Source organism: Chelonoidis abingdonii, chromosome 3 (assembly GCF_003597395.2).
Source record: "Chelonoidis abingdonii isolate Lonesome George chromosome 3, CheloAbing_2.0, whole genome shotgun sequence".
In the NCBI taxonomy this organism is placed as follows: Eukaryota; Metazoa; Chordata; order Testudines; family Testudinidae; genus Chelonoidis; species Chelonoidis abingdonii.
Window position 1 is genome coordinate 152,865,299 of NC_133771.1, and position 20,619 is coordinate 152,885,917.

Consider the following 20,619-nt stretch of genomic DNA (forward strand, 5'->3'; position numbering starts at 1 on the left):
GGCCAATCTCAGCTAAGGCAAGCCAGGAGCACCCATGACAGCAGCAGACGGTACAGAACGACTGATAACCGTCATGTGATCGCCAATTTACAGTGGCACAGCAGACAGTACAGAACGACTGGTAACCTTTTCTGCTAGCTTGCAATGGCAAGTGAATGCTGCTGTGTAGCACTGCAGTACCGCCTCTATCAGCGGCGTCCAGCACACATACGGTGACAGTGACAAAAGGCAAAACGGTCTCCATGGTTGCCATGCTATGGCATCTGCCAGTGCAATTCAGGGGAAAAGGGCGTGAAATGATTGTCTGCAATTGCTTTCATGGAGGAAGGCATGAGTGACGACATTTACCCAGAACCACCCGCAACACTGTTTTTGCACCATCATGCATTGGAATCTCAACCCAGAATTCTGATGGGCTGGGAAGACTGCGGGAACTATGGGATAGCTACGGGATAGCTACCCACAGTGCAACGCTCCGAAAAACGACGCTAGCCTTGGTACATGGACACACACCGCCGAATTAATGTGCTTAGTGTGGCCGCGTGCACTCGACTTTATACAGTCTGTTTTACAAAACCGGTTTATGTAAAATCGGAATAATCCCATAGTGTAGACATACCCTCAGTTAAACAGCCCTGTAGTCCAAGCCCTCCGAGCCGGAGTCAGCTGATATGCACCAACCAAGGGTGTTTAACTGCAGTATAGACCCACTCAGAATGACCCTCTAATTGGTATTTAGTAAACAACCTATTCCTGATGTACAAAAAAAGACGTTGACTTAGCTTCCTCTAAATTGCTTTGGACGGGTAGTGCTACCAGGAGAGAGAGACATTAACAACTTAGATTTATCACTAACGCAACCGGGTTAGACACATTTGTAAGATGATATTTTTATGTAGGTATTTTTTTTCAAAGTAGAACTGGAGGTGAAAAATAAGTTTATCATGTAACCTCTAAAGATACCAATTATAAAATTTTTAAAAGTGCAATTTGTCACATTTCTTTTTATGTGATAGGTGCTCATAACTGGCCCAGCAGACACCCCTTATGCAAATGGATGCTTTGAATTTGACGTATATTTTCCACAAGACTATCCTAATTCACCTCCACTTGTGAATCTGGAAACAACTGGAGGCCATAGTGTGAGATTTAATCCAAACCTTTACAATGATGGCAAGGTAATGTGCATTGAACTTAGTTCTCATGATGAAGTGCAGTGTTCAAGTATATTTTGTGGTATGTCTGTCTGTCCTGCTGCCCTGCTTTGTGTTGTGTTAGCAACAAAGTGAAATGGACAAGAATCTTGCTTGTGCCTGTGTGTTTGCTCATTATGTCTCAACCATGGTTAAGAAGTGAAAGTTATTTTAAATTTCTCTACTGTAACCGGGGTGGATTTGATTTAAAGCACTAGTCAGGAAGACTCAATTTAATCATGGTTTTCTACATAAAAGGGCATTCTTGTTGGTTGTTATAACCTTAATACATATTCTTCACAACTCAGGGATAGATATAGGTTTCATTTTTAGAAGGTACACTTTACATTTTTGAACAGTGATTTATTCTGAAAACTTTTCAGATTAGTTTTACAGCTATATCAGAAAACGAATGATTGTTTGGTTATTTCATTTACCAAAGGTAATTGAAGCAGATGTTAGTTCACCTCCCAATGATTTAACAATCTCCAATTCAACAGGTTAATCATTAATATTTGGAGGATTTTCTTGCCATGCTGTATTAGGAGAACATCACCGGACAGACATTTAAGTTGTTTTATTTAACTAAAACAACGTTAAGTATTCTAGATTTTTTTCTTCAACAGCAAACCTATAATATTTTAACAAAACAAGCATTCGTCCCTCGCTTCTCACATTTATCTCCAGACTTCTTCTCCTTGTCTAGATCTGTTCCACCCCCAACAATCTTCTAGTCATTGAACTTTTTGAAACTTTGCACTTTTAGAAAGAGGTAAGGGATTGACTCTGCATACACAAATTTGCAGAGGGACAATAGAGTTGAGGTTTGTTATTTCTCACCTCTATATATTTATTTATTTTAAAACATTTTTGTTGTTAACAAGCTAGTTATTTCTGGAGACACACATCCAGTTTGAGAACTGCAAAGCTAAGCATCTCTGATGGCATCTTCTTAGACTGAGCACTTGATTCCATGGGTGTAGATAGAAAGATTAACCTAAAATTGTCACAAGCTTGTGGAACCCCATAAGATTGAGTCCCTATCCATGAACTGTTGGAACTCATTTACAAAACTTCTTAAACTTTACATGAATATATTGTCTTCACTATATAGAATTAGAATTTATATCCCTATTCCGTTATGAGATATCTGAGCTATCATGTTATCTTAATTAAAACTATCTTTGCTTTTTCCTCAAAAACATTTTATCAAAAAATGGGTTTTTTTTATATTTATTTTTTTAATCATTGATTTTTATCCACCCTGATCAACTCTCCTCAACTGCACAGGGGAAGAGCAAACCAGGAAAGAAAGTGTGAATTTGCAAGTTTCATACAGACAGAATTTGTGTGCTGACTCTATATGGAAGCGGCCTTTTAATAAATGTGCAATTTATCATTAATTGACTATGTATACATTAATAGTTTTTTTTTTATTTTTATATTTATGCACCATATAATGCAGAAGTGCTCATTTATTTTCCTCCTTGAATCCAGGTTATCATGCTTTATCCGATATGTGGGTGGCTCTCAATGGCTCCCAGAAGCTGCTTGTTAAAATTTGCCTTCCAAACTGGAAGGACATTAGGTTGATTTCCCGTACTAATTGGAACACCCCCCCTATGGATACTGTCAGAAATGACTTACCCTGAGGCTTTTTTCCTCTGTAGTATGGACAGATTGCAACAATTTAGTGTTTGTGTTTTGTTTAATATTTCCCATCAGAGGGGAGAACTGCAAACCTCACTCAGAAGGTCATCATCTATTCCTCTTCCTCACCATTTCATAGCCTGAGAACTTGTGTTTATGTTATCAGTATCCAAAGAGCCAAGTCACTTTGAAAATGGGATTATACTGATATCTTATGCAAAATTTCAAAACACAAAGTCTTATTGAAAGTCAAGGGACTGTCTAATTGCCAGGTCATTTTGAAAATGCTGATTTAGGCCAAATCATTCAGGTGCTTTTGGAAATTTTACCTTTAGTCTCTCTGCCTCAGTTGCCCATTTTGTAAAATAGGGACAGCAGTCTTTCTGCCTCACGGGGTGTTGAGACACTCCAATACAGTGTCAGCAACCTTTCAGAAGTGTGTGTAAGTCTTCATTTATCACTCTATTTTAAGTTTCACATGCCAGTATTACATTTTACGTTTTGTAGAAGGTCTCTTCCATAAGTCTGTATATAACTAAACTCTTGTGTATTAAGTATAAGGTTTTTAAATGTTAAGAAGCTTCATGTAAATTAATTAAAATGTAGGTGAGGCCTCCTTCACCCCCCCACGACTGGTGGCCAGGACCTGGGCATGTTAAGTGCCACTTGAAAATCAATTTGCGTGCTATAGGTGTGCCTACCCCTGCTCATAATACTTTCCTGGATATGGTTTTTTATTTTTGTTTCTTCTTCTGGATTTGATTTAAAGCACTAGTCAGGAAGACTCAATTTAATCATGGTTTTCTACATAAAAGGGCATTCTTGTTGGTTGTTATAACCTTAATACATATTCTTCACAACTCAGGGATAGATATAGGTTTCATTTTTAGAAGGTACACTTTACATTTTTGAACAGTGATTTATTCTGAAAACTTTTCAGATTAGTTTTACAGCTATATCAGAAAACGAATGATTGTTTGGTTATTTCATTTACCAAAGGTAATTGAAGCAGATGTTAGTTCACCTCCCAATGATTTAACAATCTCCAATTCAACAGGTTAATCATTAATATTTGGAGGATTTTCTTGCCATGCTGTATTAGGAGAACATCACCGGACAGACATTTAAGTTGTTTTATTTAACTAAAACAACGTTAAGTATTCTAGATTTTTTTCTTCAACAGCAAACCTATAATATTTTAACAAAACAAGCATTCGTCCCTCGCTTCTCACATTTATCTCCAGACTTCTTCTCCTTGTCTAGATCTGTTCCACCCCCAACAATCTTCTAGTCATTGAACTTTTTGAAACTTTGCACTTTTAGAAAGAGGTAAGGGATTGACTCTGCATACACAAATTTGCAGAGGGACAATAGAGTTGAGGTTTGTTATTTCTCACCTCTATATATTTATTTATTTTAAAACATTTTTGTTGTTAACAAGCATGTTATCTCTGGAGACACACATCCAGTTTGAGAACTGCAAAGCTAAGCATCTCTGATGGCATCTTCTAGACTGAGCACTTGATTCCATTGGGTAGATAGAAAGATTAACCTAAATAATCTGTACAGAAGCTTGTGGAACCCCATAAGATTGAGTCCCTAATCCATGAACTGTTGGAACTCATTTACAAAACTTTTCTTAAACTTTACATGAATATATTGTCTCATACTATAGAATTAGAATTTATAATCCCTATTCCGTTATGAGATATCTGAGCTATCATGTATCTTAATTAAAACTATCTTTGCTTTTTTCCTCAAAAAACATTTTATCAAAAAAATTGGGTTTTTTTTATATTTTATTTTTTTTAAAATCATTGATTTTTATCCACCCTGACTGTAACTCTCCGCAACTGCACAGAGGAAGAGCAAACCAGGAAAGAAAGTGTGAAATTTGCAAGTTTCATACAGACAGAATTTGTGTGCTGACTTTGCATGAGAGAGAGCGCTTTTAATAAATGTGCAATTTATCATTAATTGTACTATGTATACATTAATAGTTTTCTTTTTTTATTTTTTATTTTATGCACCATATATGCAGAAGTGCTCATTTATTTTTCCTCCTTGAATCCAAGGTTATCAGCTGTTCTTAACTGATATGTTGGTGGGGGCTCTCAATGGCTCCCAGAAGCTGCTTGTTAAAATTTGCCTTCCAAACTGAAAGGACATTAGGTTGATTTCCCTGTTACTAATGGAACACCCCCCCTCTGGATACTGTCAGAAATGACTTACCCTGAGGCTTTTTTCCTCTGTAGTATGGACCAGATTGCAACAATTTAGTGTTTGTGTTTTTTTAATATTTCCCATCCGAGGGGGAGAACTGCAAACCTCACTAGAAGGTCATCATCTATTCCCTCTTCCTCACCAGATTTCATAGCCTGAGCACTTGTGTTATGTTATCAGTATCCAAAGAGCCCAAGTCACTTTTGAAAATGGGATTTAGGCTCCTGAATATCTTAGCGTAAAATTTTCAAAACCACAAAAGTCTTATTGAAAGTCAAGGGACTTGTTTCTAAATTGCCAGGTCATTTTTGAAAATGTGATTTAGGCCAAATCATTCAGGTGCTTTTGGAAATTTTACCTTTAGTCTCTCTGCCTCAGTTGCCCATTTTGTAAAATAGGGACAGCAGTATTTCTCTGCCTCACTGGGGTGTTGAGACACTCCAATACAGGTGTCAGCAACCTTTCAGAAGTGGTGTGTCAAGTCTTCATTTATTCACTCTATTTTAAGGTTTCACATGCCAGTATTACATTTTAACGTTTGTAGAAGGTCTCTTTCCATAAGTCTGTAATATATAACTAAACTCTTGTTGTATGTAAAGTAAATAAGGTTTTTAAAATGTTTAAGAAGCTTCATGTAAAATTAAATTAAAATGTAGAGTGCCTCTTCCCACCCCCCACCGGACTGGTGGCCAGGACCTGGGCAGTGTAAGTGCCACTGAAAATCAATTTGCGTGCTATAGGTTGCCTACCCCTGCTCAAATACTTTGGTAATGCAGGCCACGTAATTACCTAAGATATGTAAATAGATAGATATACACCTCTACCTCGATATAACGATGTCCTTGGGAGCCAAAAAATCTTACCGCGTTATAGGTGAAACCGTGTTATATTGAACTTGCTTTGATCCACCAGAGTGTGCAGCCCTGCCCCCCAGAGCACTGCTTTACCACATTGTATCCAAATTTGTATTATATCGGGCGGTGTTATATCGAGGTAGCGGTGTACTTGAGAACCCTGGCAATAATATTCCTCAGACACCAACAGGCAGCTAATTCTTCCTTTCTCCAGTGGGAATTTTCAAGGGGGTGCTCAAAATAATCTCAGGATGCTCACTAGTGGGATTCCTTCATAGGTCCCAGGGTGTTGAGTGCATGTGAAAGAGGAATGCAAACTGTCTTTTTGTTCTCCATAAACTACTCTTGCGTAACTTTTCATATTCATCACACTTGACTTTCCTCCACCGCTGCTACAGGGACTCTGAAAGAGGCTGCTTAAAGCAGACAAGCTTCTGGGACCCTATTGACAATGCTCACCTGCCATTGCATGTTGCTGCCTCTCGGGTGGCACCTGACAATATTTCAGAATGCTTTGAGGGAGGCCCCTTTTCAGTGTATGGGACATAAGGAAAGGCCTTCATTTGGGCTGAACCTCTGACACTCAGGATCTCCTTGAACTCCTACTCTCATACTCCCCCTACTCAATCCCTTTCCTTGATTTTGTTCTAGCCTTATCTAGTTTCAGACATTCCCCTGTCTTCACTACAAAAGTGCTGTTGAAAGAGAGTCCAGATCTGTCATAAGCATTCATAGATTCATAGACTCTAGGACTGGAAGGGATCTCGAGAGGTCATAAGAGTCCAGTCTCCTGCCCTCATGGCAGGACCAAATACTGTCTAGACCATCCCTGATAGACATTTATCTAACCTACTCTTAAATATCTCCAGAAATGGAGATTCCACAACCTCCCTAAATTTATTCCAGTGTTTAACCACCCTGACAGTTAGGAACTTTTTCCTAATGTCCAACCTAAATCTCCCTTGCTGCAGTTTAAGCCCATTGCTTCTTTGTTCTATCATTAGAGGCTAAGGTGAACAAGTTTTCTCCCTCCTCCTGATGACACCCTTTTAGATACCTGAAAAACTGCTATCATGTCCCCTCTCAGTCTTCTCTTTTCCAAACTAAATAAACCCAATTCTTTCAGCCTTCCTTCATAGGTCATGTTCTCAAGACCTTTAATCATTCTTGTTGCTCTTCTCTGGACCCTCTCCAATTTCTCCACATCTTTCTTGAAATGCGGTGCCAGAACTGGACACAATACTCCAGTGAGGCCTAACCAGCGCAGAGTAGAGCGAAGAATGACTTCTCGTGTCTTGTTTACAACACACCTGTTAATGCATCCCAGAATCACGTTTGCTTTTTTTGCAACAGTATCACACTGTTGACTCATATTTAGCTTGTGGTCCACTATACCCCTAGATCTCTTTCTGCCATACTCCTTCCTAGACAGTCTCTTCCCATTCTGTATGTGTGAAACTGATTGTTCCTTCCTAAGTGGAGCACTTTGCATTTGTCTTTATTGAACTTCATCCGTTTTACCTCAGACCATTTCTCCAATTTGTCCAGATCATTTTGAATTTTGACCCTGTCCTCCAAAGCAGTTGCAATCCCTCCCAGTTGGTATCGTCCGCAAACTTAATAAGCGTACTTTCTATGCCAACATCTAAGTTCGTTGATGAAGATATTGAACAGAGCCGGTCCCAAAACAGACCCCTGCGGAACCCCACTTGTTATACCTTTCCAGCAGGATTGGGAGCCATTAATAACTACTCTCTGAGTACGGTTATCCAGCCAGTTATGCACCCACCTTATAGTAGCCCCATCTAAATTGTATTTGCCTAGTTTATCGATAAGATATCATGCGAGACCGTATCAAATGCCTTACTAAAGTCTAGGTATACCACATCCACCGCTTCTCCCTTATCCACAAGACTCGTTATCCTATCAAAGAAAGCTATCAGATTGGTTTGACACGATTTGTTCTTTACAAATCCATGCTGGCTATTCCCTATCACCTTACCACCTTCCAAGTGTTTGCAGATGATTTCTTTAATTACTTGCTCCATTATCTTCCCTGGCACAGAAGTTAAACTAACTGGTCTGTAGTTTCCTGGGTTGTTTTTATTTTCCTTTTTATAGATGGGCACTATATTTGCCCTTTTCCAGTCTTCTGGAATCTCTCCCGTCTCCCATGACTTTCCAAAGATAATAGCTAGAGGCTCAGATACCTCCTCTATTAACTCCTTGAGTATTCTAGGATGCATTTCATCAGGCCCTGGTGACTTGCAGGCATCTAACTTTTCTAAGTGATTTTTACTTGCTCTTTTTTTTATTTTATCTTCTAACCTACCCCTTCCCATAAGCATTCACTATGTTAGACATTCCTTCAGACTTCTCAGTGAAGACCGAAACAAGAAGTCATTAAGCATCTCTGCCATTTCCAAGTTTCCTGTTACTGTTTCCCCTCCTCACTGAGCAGTGGGCCTACCCTGTCCTTGGTCTTCCTCTTGCTTTCTAATGTATTGATAAAAAAGTCTTCTTGTTTCCCTTTATTCCCATAGCTAGTTTGAGCTCATTTTGTTCCTTTGCCTTTCTAATCTTGCCCCTGCATTCCTGTGTGTTTGCCTATATTCATCCTTTGTAATCTGACCTAGTTTCCATTTTTTTATGACTCCTTTTTATTTTTTAGGTCATGCAAGATCTCGTGGTTAAGCCAAGGTGGTCTTTTGCCACATTTTCTATCTTTCCTACCCATATGGAATAGCTTGCTTTTGGGCCCTTAATAGTGTCCCTTTGAAAAACTGCCAACTCTCCTCAGTTGTTTTTCCCCTCAGTCTTGATTCCCATGGGACCTTACCTATCAGCTCTCTGAGCTTACCAAAATCCACCTTCCTGAAATCCATTGTCTCTATTTTGCTGTACTCCCTTTCTACCCTTCCTTAGAATTGCAAACTCTATGATTTCATGGATCACTTTCACCCAAGCTTCCTTCTACTTTCAAATTCTCAACAAGTTCCTCCCTATTTGTTAAATCAAGTCTAGAACAGCTTCCCCCTAGTAGCTTTTTCAACCTTCTGAAATAAAAAGTTGTCTGCAATGCAGTCCAGGAACTTATTCGGATAGTCTGTGCCCCCTGGTGTTATTTCCCAACATATATCTGGATAGTTGAAGTCCCCCATCACCACCAAATCTTGGGCTTTGGATGATTTTGTTAGTTGTTTAAAAAAAGCCCCATCCACCTCTTCCACCTGGTTAGGTGGCCTGTAGTAGACTCCTAGCACGAATCACCCTTGTTTTTTTACCCCTTTTAGCCTAACCCAGAGACTCTCAACACTTCCGTCTCCTATGTCCATCTCCACCTCAGTTCAAAAATGTTCATGCTCTCTTGATATAGGTGTGTGTGATAGTGTTCACCTATATTGTTTGGCTTAATAGTTTCCTTTTCCTTTTTTTTTTAAAAAAAAAATGTATTTTTAAGGGAAGGCAGGGAAGAATTCATTACATTCTCAGGGATATTGAATTTGTGTGATGCATACATTTTGGAACCTTCAGAGTTTGTGACTTCTTTCTGTGATTTTTTTTTTCAATTTCTCTGTTTCATTCATTTGCTAGCATACTGTCTTAGTTGAACTTTGTCTATAATTTGTATAGCTTAATTTGGCTACCATTTCAAAGTTTGATTTTCAAAAAGATCTAATCTGTCATATTCACAATATATTTTGATGCCTACAAATCCCTATTAGTTTTAAAATGTTGTGTTAATTTAACTATGCAGAGTTTGTCCCTGTGCATTTTATGTTCTGTCTTACTACAAATTTTATCTACAGGTCTGTTTAAGCATACTTAACACATGGCATGGAAGACCAGAAGAAAAGTGGAATCCCCAGACTTCAAGTTTTTTGCAAGTAAGCATTTTTTCTCCTTTTCAAAATATGTTTTGTGTAAGAACTAAATATCTGAAAAATGTCTGCTCTTTCCTTAGCTTTTCTACCTTAGAACTTTAAACAACTTTTTCCTTCATAAAATACCGTGGACAAAAGAAATTTATTACTTTTCCATTTTGCCTATGGGAACCTCTGGCTAACTACCAGCCCCTCACTGAACAATGAAAGTGCTGTAGAAAATTTAATGACTGTTGATCATCAATTAGATTTCTTATTAATTTGGAATGGAATTAATATGCTGTAAATGTCCCACACTGAGTCAGACCTCCTTATCATTGATTTCTTCTATTTAAACATTCACTCATTGCACCCAGAAGCTGTATGGGATACTATAACAATCTTTATGTACTTATTTCCAGCCAATTTCCAACTAGCAGCTACAGTCCCCAAAATAAAATACTAATATGGATTTAGCAAAACCTGAATTGCAAAATCATCATCTTATAGCTGGCCATAGTATGATTTTTATTCTAGTATTTTTTAACAGCTGCAAATAACAAAAGGAAGTAGCTTGTTGAATTACAGCACTGTAACTAATAATATGAATACCTGTGTATTCAAATATTCATTAGACTAGCATCTTTGGAAAAGAGAGAATCTAAAACACATATAGATTTATAAATGTCAGGACTTGACAGTCAGTTTGTTACTCGTGAGAAACCTTAACATCTTGTGTTCAAGAGTTTAAATGTAAATTACTGGCAATCTTGATCTAGTTAAGTCTTTTAATTAAGTGTACTTTGAGGGCTTGTTTTCATGTGTGTGACTGCGCCACTGTAGCACTTTAGTGAAGACGCTGCCGCGCCAACAGGAGAGCTTCTCCCATTGGCATAGTTAATCCACCTCCCTGGGAGGCGGTTGCTGTGTCCGTGGGAGAAGCTCTTCCATTAACATAGCATTATCTACGTGGGGGGGGAGTTAGGTCAGTATACCTACGTTGCCCGGGAGTGTGGATTTTTCACTGAGTGACATAATTATACCAATATAGGTCTGTAGTGTAGACCTTGTCTCAGAAGAAGCAAGAATAACATAGCCAAGAGAAATTATTACTCAAGAGCTATCCCTTGCCCCTGCACTGATAAGTTCTGGAAGCAGTCCCAGTTCATTTCTCCTTGGCTGAAAGAAGGATGACAGTTATGGCCTTTGATGGCGGAAGGGTAGAAATAGGGGGAGATATCTGGACACTGAAAGGGGTGAGAGAGGACTCCTACCCGCTGAGTGTGGAAGGCAATGGAAATATTACTGTTTATATGCTAGCTTTTGTCTCTGGGAACCTAGCTTGACATCCTACTTTACTTCATAAGAGAAGTTAAAAGCATAGTGAATATTTTGACAGTTTAACATACAATGCTTTTATATGAGGAGAAAGTCATTCTGATTACGATTGAGGCTCAGTGCATAGCAAGTTGACTTATATTCAAGCATTTGCTCAACTTCCCCCATGTAGATTTTTGGAGATATTTTCCCTTCTGGGGACTGGACGTCTGAAATTAGGCCCCAATCCTGCAAAGATTTACACACTTGCTTAAATTTACATACTCTGTGTGTGTGTGTGTGTACACACAGAGTATGTAAATATATAATATTTGAAAAAATAAATTATGCTAGTTACAGGGGAACTGTTAACTTAAAATCAAGACAAATTCAAAACTTAAGCTAAAGTAATTTCATGTACTTCAATTGCCCCGCCACATTTTCCTATCTTTTAACTTCTTCTATTTCTATTGTACACCAGCCCCCTGCTAGAACGCGGGGTATTGGATCCATGCGCGGTCCCACATTAACACAGGGACCATGTTACCATGGATTCCAATGAAGGTAATTAAATTTGGGATCCATGCGCGGTCCTGTGCTATAACCAAATTTGCGCTATAAAGATGCGCGTTCTAGCAAGGGTCTGCTGTATATGATGCATTCACATTAACAGGAAAACCAGTAAAAATGATAGTACAGAGTGCTGTCAAAAGCAGAGTAAACTAATTGACTAAAAGAGGGTTTTTTCCCCTAATGTTTCATTTACAACAGTGTTAAGTGTTACTTGTCACAATAGTGGAGAAACAGTTTTCAGAGAGAAGTTTAACTTAAACAGAGTCTGTTAGGGGTCTTCCAGTGGTGAAATGTGGTCTTTGTTTTGGAGATCCGAAAAGGCAGGGGTGGGGGACTTCAGATGAAACATAGTGATAGAATATAGTTAAGTCAAAAATAAGACCTCTCTTTGAGATCTCTTTCAAGAGTCAGAGGAACAAATAATGGAGGACTCCAGGAAGGCTGAAGTTGTAAATAACTACCTTTCAAATTTTAAACAAAAATGGGAAGAGGAATTATGAGCATGGAAATGCAGGTGACAGTTCGGAAGATCCCCAGATGTCAATAAAACCTCATAAAGTTAACTACACATTAGTAGAGCTAGAAAAGATAATATCCAAATGTTGTAAACAAATGGATAAAAGAAATTATGTGAAAGTGATCAATACTTTTTTATACACCTTGGAAACAGATAACAGTCCCTGATTTGAGACTACAAAATGTGGTTTCAGACTTCAGAAGGAAGGACAGGGAACCCTCATTCTTTTTGTAACACATGAACTGTAAAAAATAAAAGGGGAATGTTCATAAAGGTGTTGAAATATTCTACACGGTCACTGCTTAAATTGTTTCCAGCGTATTAGCTACAGAGTTGACAAAATGGATTACAGGATGAAAATAATAATCTTTTTCAGTGTGGGCTCTTCATATTCCCACTGTGATGAGGCACCATAAGCCTTGGGAGCCTTCTGTGAACACAGAGCATATTATAGGTACTGGGATTCTGAGAAAAGGGAGACTCAGTCCTCTGGGATTCCTACTATTGCTGCACCAGGGCCTTTCTTGACCCATTCTCCAAAGTTGATGGAGTTGGCTGGTGCTGGTCTTTCAGTGCTAGGGCCTTCCTCAGTAACTGCGTCTGGTGAAACCTCAAAGGTTGGTGCCAATTACACTTGCAGCGCTAGAGAAAGCTACAGAGGTTCAGTCCTCTCCGAACAGCAGTAAATCCTCAGCCATCTCTAGTTCATTCTAAATTTGTGGAAGGCCTCGGGAGCTTATCTTCTCTACTGTAAAGCATAACGTTAAGAGAAAGCGGAGAAATGAGAATTCCTTGGTGCCCAGGGAATCAAGCGCTCTAACAAGAAAAGGCATTCTATGAATCAGACAGGACCAGTCCGAGGTGCTGGAAGTTTTGGTTCTAAATATTCTCTCTCCAGTGCAGATGCTGAAGACACCATCTGCTGCTTCTCTTGATGCTGACCTCACTTCCCTAGGGCTAATGCCTAGATTAACCAGTTTTGAGGGCCAGTTTATCTCTGGATAGATCAAGAAGCTAGTTGGTCCCCCATTATGGGCTTTTAGTTTCAGGGACAATTTGACTGAGCACAGTGCCATCTGGGATGTACTTTGCAGCTTCTCTCTCTAGACAGCTCCTAGAACAAGGACTGAGGTTCTTGGTTTGCGCTCATAAGAGCTTCTAGTCTCAATCCTTTTAAGCCCCATGGTATGATCTTGTGTCTTACCACCTTGTGGTGTTGTGGCAGGTTCCTTGTTTCCCTCATTAGGCTTCTCGGTGTTGTAGGAAAAGGCCTAGATCTCCAGGCTTGTCTCACTTATTTCCTTTCCAAGAGATCATGGGGTCATTTTTCTTGAACTTCTTTCTATTTTTAGTTGTTGGTTTTTTTACTCTTATTTCTTAGTGGTGTATGCATTGTACATTTGCTTCTGAGTATACAAAAATCTGTTTACAAGAAGCATAAATTATGAGAATGTGTAAGTGAGCCTGCATATATTTATATTTATAGCCAAAGGTTTGGGTCCTACTTTTTTCATATATTGTGGGAAGACGTGCACAAACTGTGTGACAAATGAATTATACAAGGCATAGGACAAATTTTTGTTGGTATAGTGTAGATTTCACAGAAATAGGTAATTCCTGTTTTTAAAAAAATTAGCACAATGCTCTAACATACAGTTATTAATTTTCAGAATGCTAAAGGCAGCCTTTGTTAGCTTATTTTAATATTCTCTTAAAGGCTGCTATAATTAGACATTTAATAAAGAATACTGGTTTGTGACTATAGGGAGTTAACCAGATTCATGACCAGTAGTTTGTTAATGGTTTTGCTAATAAATTCCTATAAAAGGACTGTTCTGGGGCAAAATACATAATTTCAATGTTGCTGATCAGCTTAGTTTTCCACAGAGACATCTAATTAGCATTTTGAAAGGACTGCAAAGCAGAAAGTGTTTTTGTTTTGTTTTGTTTTTAAAACCTGGACATAATTGCTGCAAAATGTCATTGTTTGCTGCAGATTACCTTCTTTATCATCCTGGTATGGTAATGACATGAAATTTTCTTCTCTGCAAGAATCCATGTTTTTTAACTTCATATTTTTTGTGCTGTGTATGGGATTGGACATTAAAGTAGCACGGCAGATAAAGGATTAACTTTAGAAAATAATTTCAGAAGGTTGAAATTTAACACAAGAAAACATTTTGTAAATAAGTAGAAAAGTCCAGTTTGCGGGTTTGTGGGTTGTGTTTTTTTTTTAAAACAGTTAAGGCTTGAGATTCCTCTCAAACATCAAGAGAGCGTTACCATGTATTCTATGATATCTGTTATATTGTTATTGAGACATAGGGTTTTACTATATGCTTCAATGAAATCAACATTCTGTCATGATTTTGGAAAGTTTCTCTTTCTGACAGTCGGGGGCGGCTCCGGGCACCAACGCAGCAAGCACATGCCTAGGGCGGCAAGCTGCAGGGAGCCGCAGTCAGGCAGCCTTCGATGGCATTTCTGCGGGAGGTCCACCGGCTTCAGTGGCAATTCGGTGGCGGGTACGCCAAAGGCGCGGGACCAGCAGATCACCCACAGAGCCGCCACCAAATCCGCGGGACCGGCGGACCTCCCACAGAAACGCTGCCGAAAGCTGCCTGACTGCCGTGCTTGAGGTTGCAAAAATCATAGAGCCGCCCCTGCTAACAGTATCAAAATATGAATACACAACACCCTGCTGACTGTAGTTGTTGAATAAGTAGTAATAGGGGAGATAATTCAACAAAATTGTTCTGATTTTAAAGGTATTTGTGATTCTCACAATATTCTTTCCTTAAAATAGTGAATATGACTGGACATATGGTAATAACTGTGGGACAACATATAATTGTCACATATCTAGCAGTATCACAAGGGGGACTGGTAGCAAAATGTAAAGTCTACAGTCCAGAGGCGAGACTATCGTAACTGATAAGCATAACAATCTTTTCATGTAAAGAGTGCAGATAGATAATGATTGTCAATACGTAATTGTTAGTTGTGTTAACTGGTATTCTAGTATTTGTGGTGTGCTTTTGTGTCCTAATCTGGCCATAAGTAGAATGTTTTAAAGAAATTAAACAGAAATTTACATTTGATAAATGGATTTCTATTATTAACTAGCCCCAGAGTGTGATTATTTTGCTACAAAGTCTAAAAATTACCGCAATCAGGTGAATAGCTTAATGAGCTACTGGAACATTATCAACCTAATGACACATGAAGAATGCAACACCCCATGAACACTGTTCATGCTAATAAATGGTACATGACTGTCTTGTCTAGGCTGTTGAATAATTCCAAAGTTTGAGGCCTTTGGCATAACAGATACAGAATATCCAGCTCACAGCCTGTCAAATACTGTTTATAATGTTGTATTGCGGAAAAGACCTGGAATAACAGAAAAGAACCTGGGAAATAAACACACCTGCAAAACTTAATACTGCATGTAAAGAAATTCTTCATTGTGTGGGTTTTTTTCCCAAAACGAGAGGCACTATTTAGGTACTTAAGTGGCTCCCATCACTGGTAATACCTGATTGCCTCCCAGCTGTACGAAAATAGGAGTAGCATTATTTCTTCCTTCCTTCCAAGTCTGTAGAAGAAATACACGTTAGTTGGCTTTGTTTGCTTGTTTATGATTGTGTCTAAGTGGGTGACGGAAGAAATTATTGAGGAAAAAAAAGTGAAGCCAAAGAAATAAATTTTTACATTTAGTTGTGAAACTGGTAACTCACTGGTCACTCTCATTTCTTGTAGGAGTGAGTTCCATAGTCTAGGAGCAGTGTCTGTGAAAGTTCTGTCTCCTGCATTCACAAGCCTCCCCCTGTTGGTCAACAGTTTCATCTTAGCTGCCATGGGAGCTCATGGTCTCAGGGAGAAGCAATTTCTCAGGTAGCGAGAGCCAATTCCATTGGAGGGTTTTAAATATTTGGACAGACCATGAACTGGACTCTGTACCCTGTGAGGAGTCAGCACAGAAAGGAGACAACTGGGGTGAATGCTTACAGTCAGTTGTGTTGCTAAACAGATGGACATTTTGTACCAGCTGTAACTTTTTCAGGATGTGTGGCTTCACTCCTATATTTGAGTTCAGTAATCAAGCCTGGAGATCATACAGGGAGCGCTGCGGTCTGGTCTGCACGTGAAAGTTGGCAGCAACTGCTGCAGGGGATAGTTGAACATCTAGTAGTACTGAGGAGTCCAAAAGGGCATTCCAACTGCAGACTGACTGACAACCATTTGAAGGCAATTGCTCTCTCTAGTGAGAAACATTATAGAGTAGGCGAATTCTTCAGAGTGCTTCCCTCTTCTTACCCATATTATTTCAGCCTGTCTTGGCTCAGCTGTAGACAGCTGCTTTTCATCTAGGTGCTGATTTTGACTAGACACACACAAACTGGGAGATTGAGCTCTAATCTTACAGGAATCATTTAACATCTATAGGATGGTGTTTATGTTGAATGCAAAGCAGCCTCCAAAATTCATATTATCATAAATAGTAAGAAATGGATGGTAAAATGAAGTATGTGCTATCCAGAACTATAAAGAAGCTCTTCCAAAACCTTCTAATAAATCAACTGAATAAAGCTCATATAGTAGCCACAGCAATGAATGGGGATTAAAAATAATCCAGCAATTACCAGGAAGCATGGGATTTTGCAGCTGACTAACATAAAACAGACACTTGCGCAGAATATTATGGAAATTTAATACAAAGCCTGTATAAATTCTCCAGTTGTTACACAAATGCAAAATAAAAACTATAGCAAAGTCTGTTAATGCACTCAAATGGCTTGTTTGGTTTTCCTGGCACTCACTTGATTCTTTCCTTACCTCAAAGTGGTTTTTCTCTTGGACAGAGTGATTTTCTGCCCCAGGTCCTTCCCATTAGGCTTTGGCTTTTATTCCTATATACTGGTCAGATTGGAGGTAGTTTTATACTTTAACTAGCTTTTTTCTGGACAAAATTGTTCCCCAGACTAGGTTTTTCATACATAGACACCATCTGGGCCATAATTCTTCACGTTTTCAAATTACTTTGTAAACACTAATTGATGAAAAATAGGATAAACTGAACGTTTGTTTGGAAAACATTAACTAAAAATGTAATGGATAAAGGTGCATATGATAGAAACCCTGTGTTCATCAGAGGCCTTTTATCCTTGTTTGGTTTAGATTAATTTAGTTCAACAGACCTTTTCTTTATTCATTTATGTAATTACAGATTACGTCTGAGAGAGGGGAGGTATCATTAGTGGTATGTTTCTATAGAATGTTAGATTTGATTGTTACAAAAAAACTAGTTTAGAAATAGTTTGCAATTTTATATTGAAATCTGTGGTCTGCTGGTTATTTTATTTTATCAGGGTTCCATTTTGAAGGTAGTAAGAGAACACTAAGAATTTTCTAATGCAGATGAAAGTGGAAAATTCAGTTCAGAGATTTTAGGTAGCTGAAAACATAATATACAGCAGCAAATCTGCTTATTAGTTAAGACTTTGCGTAATGTTCAAAGCCATGAATAGCTAATATCTATTCAGTGTCTACTATGTATGTGTATTATATGCTGAACCATAACCAATTGCCAGCGTCCCCCCATGCTCTGTATGTTTCCCCCGATGACCAACGACTGACACATCAAACTCTTTGTATCACCTTTATTTAATATTTTCTAATAAACTTTTATATCTAAATTTTAAAATACCCAGAATGTAAGATGTTTGAACAGTAAATATGGCAAGGTTTTTGTGTTCTTTATGTAGTGAATCCTATGAGTTCAACACTGATCTTTATGACAAGTTTTGACATGTAGCATTTTGGGGTGGATTTTTCAAAAGCTTTCAGAGTTGGCCTAACTCAGCCCCCCTTGACTTCAGGGGGAGCAGAATTAGGCTGACTCTAAACACTTGTGAAAATTCCACTCTTTATTATGATAGAAAAAACACAATTTTATTTTATAGATAAACAGAACCCAAAATAAAATAGCTTTTTCTTTTTTATATGAAACACGACATCCATTAGATAGGACTACCATGAACTGTCTCAGCTTAAGAGCGATACTAAAAGAACTAGATAGCAAGACAACAGCTTTAGAATAAATCTTAAAAACACAGACACACCCACCCCTTTTTTGGTATCTCTTGATTCCATGGGGGGTAGGGGAGTCTAGTTTAGTTTGTTAGTCTACATTTTTGATGAATATAGTCTAACTTTTATTCAACAAGCACAAGAATTTGTATTTGAAGAAAAATGACTTTTGATGTTGATATGGAGATGAAAACCTAACACATTTTCTTTGTTAGAAAAGCACCTCAATGGAAGCTCACAGGTATTTATTTCATATGCAGCATTGGCAGCTAACTTTCGTAGAGGTTCTGTTTTGCAGTTCTGATTATACAGTACGTTATAGCATTTAACATGTTTGAACTGCTAACCATATAAACAGCCAGTGACAGAGGTAGAGGTGGAGAGATGGAGAAACTGAGTCAGAAAGATTTAATCAGCATGCTAAAGATCACTCAGTGAATTAAAGGCCGAATGAGACTCTAACTCAGATATTCTTAGATTCCAGTCCCCTGCTCAGCCCACTAGACACTATGCTGTCCCTCAGCTCACCACCTTCATTTTGTCTTGGTGCAAATTAATTCAATAACAAGAATCATTTTGATCAAAATAAGTTCACCCACTCCTACTTGTGTTATCACATGCTAGAATGACCTCCAGCTCATCAGAGATGTAATAATAATGAGAATGGATCTACAAAAATCTAATTTCATTCACCTGATACTTCATTAAATATTTTAAAATGATTGTTTAAGCTTCTGTTTCAAATAAGAAAACATGGTTACTTACCTTGTAACTCTTGTTCTTCGAGATGTGTTGCTCATATCCATTCTAGTAGGTGTACGCGCCGCGCGTGCACGTTCGTCGGAAACTTTTACCCTAGCAACTCCAGCGGGCCGGCAGGTCGCCCCTAGAGTGGCGCCACTATGGCGGGTATATATACCCCTGCCGGCCCGCGCCGCTCCTCAGTTCCTTCTTGCCGCTACTCCGACAGTGGGGAAGGAGGGCGGTGTGGAATGGATATGAGCAACACATCTCGAAGAACAAGAGTTACAAGGTGAGTAACCATGTTTTCTTCTTCGAGTGCTTGCTCATATCCATTCCAGTAGGTGATTCCCAAAGCACCTTACCTAGGCGGTGGGGTCGGAGTGAGAGGTCACAGTGCGCAACACAGCAGAACCGAAGCCGCATCATCCCTGGACTGCTGGACCAGGGCATAATGGCTAGTAAAACGTGTGCACGGAGGACCAGGTCGCCGCTCTGCAGATTTCCTGGACGGGAACTCGTGCGAGGAACGCCATCACCGACGATGCCTGGGCTCGTAGAGTGTGCAGTTACACGCCCCGAAGGGAGATGGCCAGGTCGTAACATGTTCTTATGCAGGACGTCACCCACGAGGAGATCCTCTGTGAGGAGACTGGCACCCCTTGAGCCGCTCAGCTATTGCGACAAAGAGCTGAGTGGACTTGCGGAACGGCTTAGTTCTATCTATATAAAAGGCGAGCGCCCTGCGCACGTCTAGGCAAGTGTAATTGTTGTTCCTACGAGATGAATGAGGTTTAGGAAAAGATACAGGAAGGAATATGTCCTGGTTAACGTGGAAGGCTGAGACAATTTTGGGGAGGAATGCAGGGTGTGGCCTCAGTTGCACCTTGTCTCGATGGAAGACCGTGTATGGAGGGTCCACGACGAGTGCGCGCAGCTCTGATACGCGCCTAGCGGATGTGATGGCCACCAGGAATGCCGTTTTCCAGGACAAATGGAGGAGGGAGCATGTAGCCAGCGCGTTCAAACGGGGGACATGAAAGACGAGACAACACGACGTTGAGATCCCAGGAGGGGGCTGGATGACGGACTTGAGGGTAAAGGCGCTCCAGCCTTTGAGGAATCTAGTGACCAGTGGGTGCGAAAAGGCGGAATGGCCATCGGCCCCGTGGTGGAAAGTGGAGATGGCCGCCAAGTGAACCCGGAGCGAGGCTATAGCCAGGCCTTGTTGTTTGAGCGACATCACAGGTAGTCCAAGACGATCGGGATGGAAACATTGGCAGGGTGAAGCGCTTTTCCGCACACCAGCACGTAAAACGCTTCCACTTGGCTACGTACGTCGTCCTCATAGTCCTCGTGGAGGGCTTTCGACTTCCGAGAAGTACTTGCCTCACTGGGGAAGAGCAGTGCAATTCGGACCCAGTTAGCCACGCAGGAGCCACGCCGAGAGGTGAAGGGACTGAAGGTCCGGGTGACAAAGCCGGCCGTGGTCCTGCGTGATCAGGTCCAGGTGAAGAGGCAGGGGAACAGGGTCCACTACCGACAGGTCCAGGAGCAGAGAGTACCAATGCTGACGTGGCCATGCCGGAGCAATG

The 20,619-nt window shown here is 39.7% G+C and overlaps 1 protein-coding gene across 1 annotated transcript in view; it reads left to right on the plus strand.

Annotated features, from left to right (window-relative positions):
• Positions 1–20,619, plus strand: part of BIRC6 (baculoviral IAP repeat containing 6) — a 337,908-nt gene that overhangs the window by 294,645 nt on the left and 22,644 nt on the right. The window contains 2 exon segments of the mRNA XM_075064579.1: positions 1,017–1,178; positions 9,730–9,807. Coding sequence (XP_074920680.1) covers positions 1,017–1,178; positions 9,730–9,807 — 240 coding nt within the window.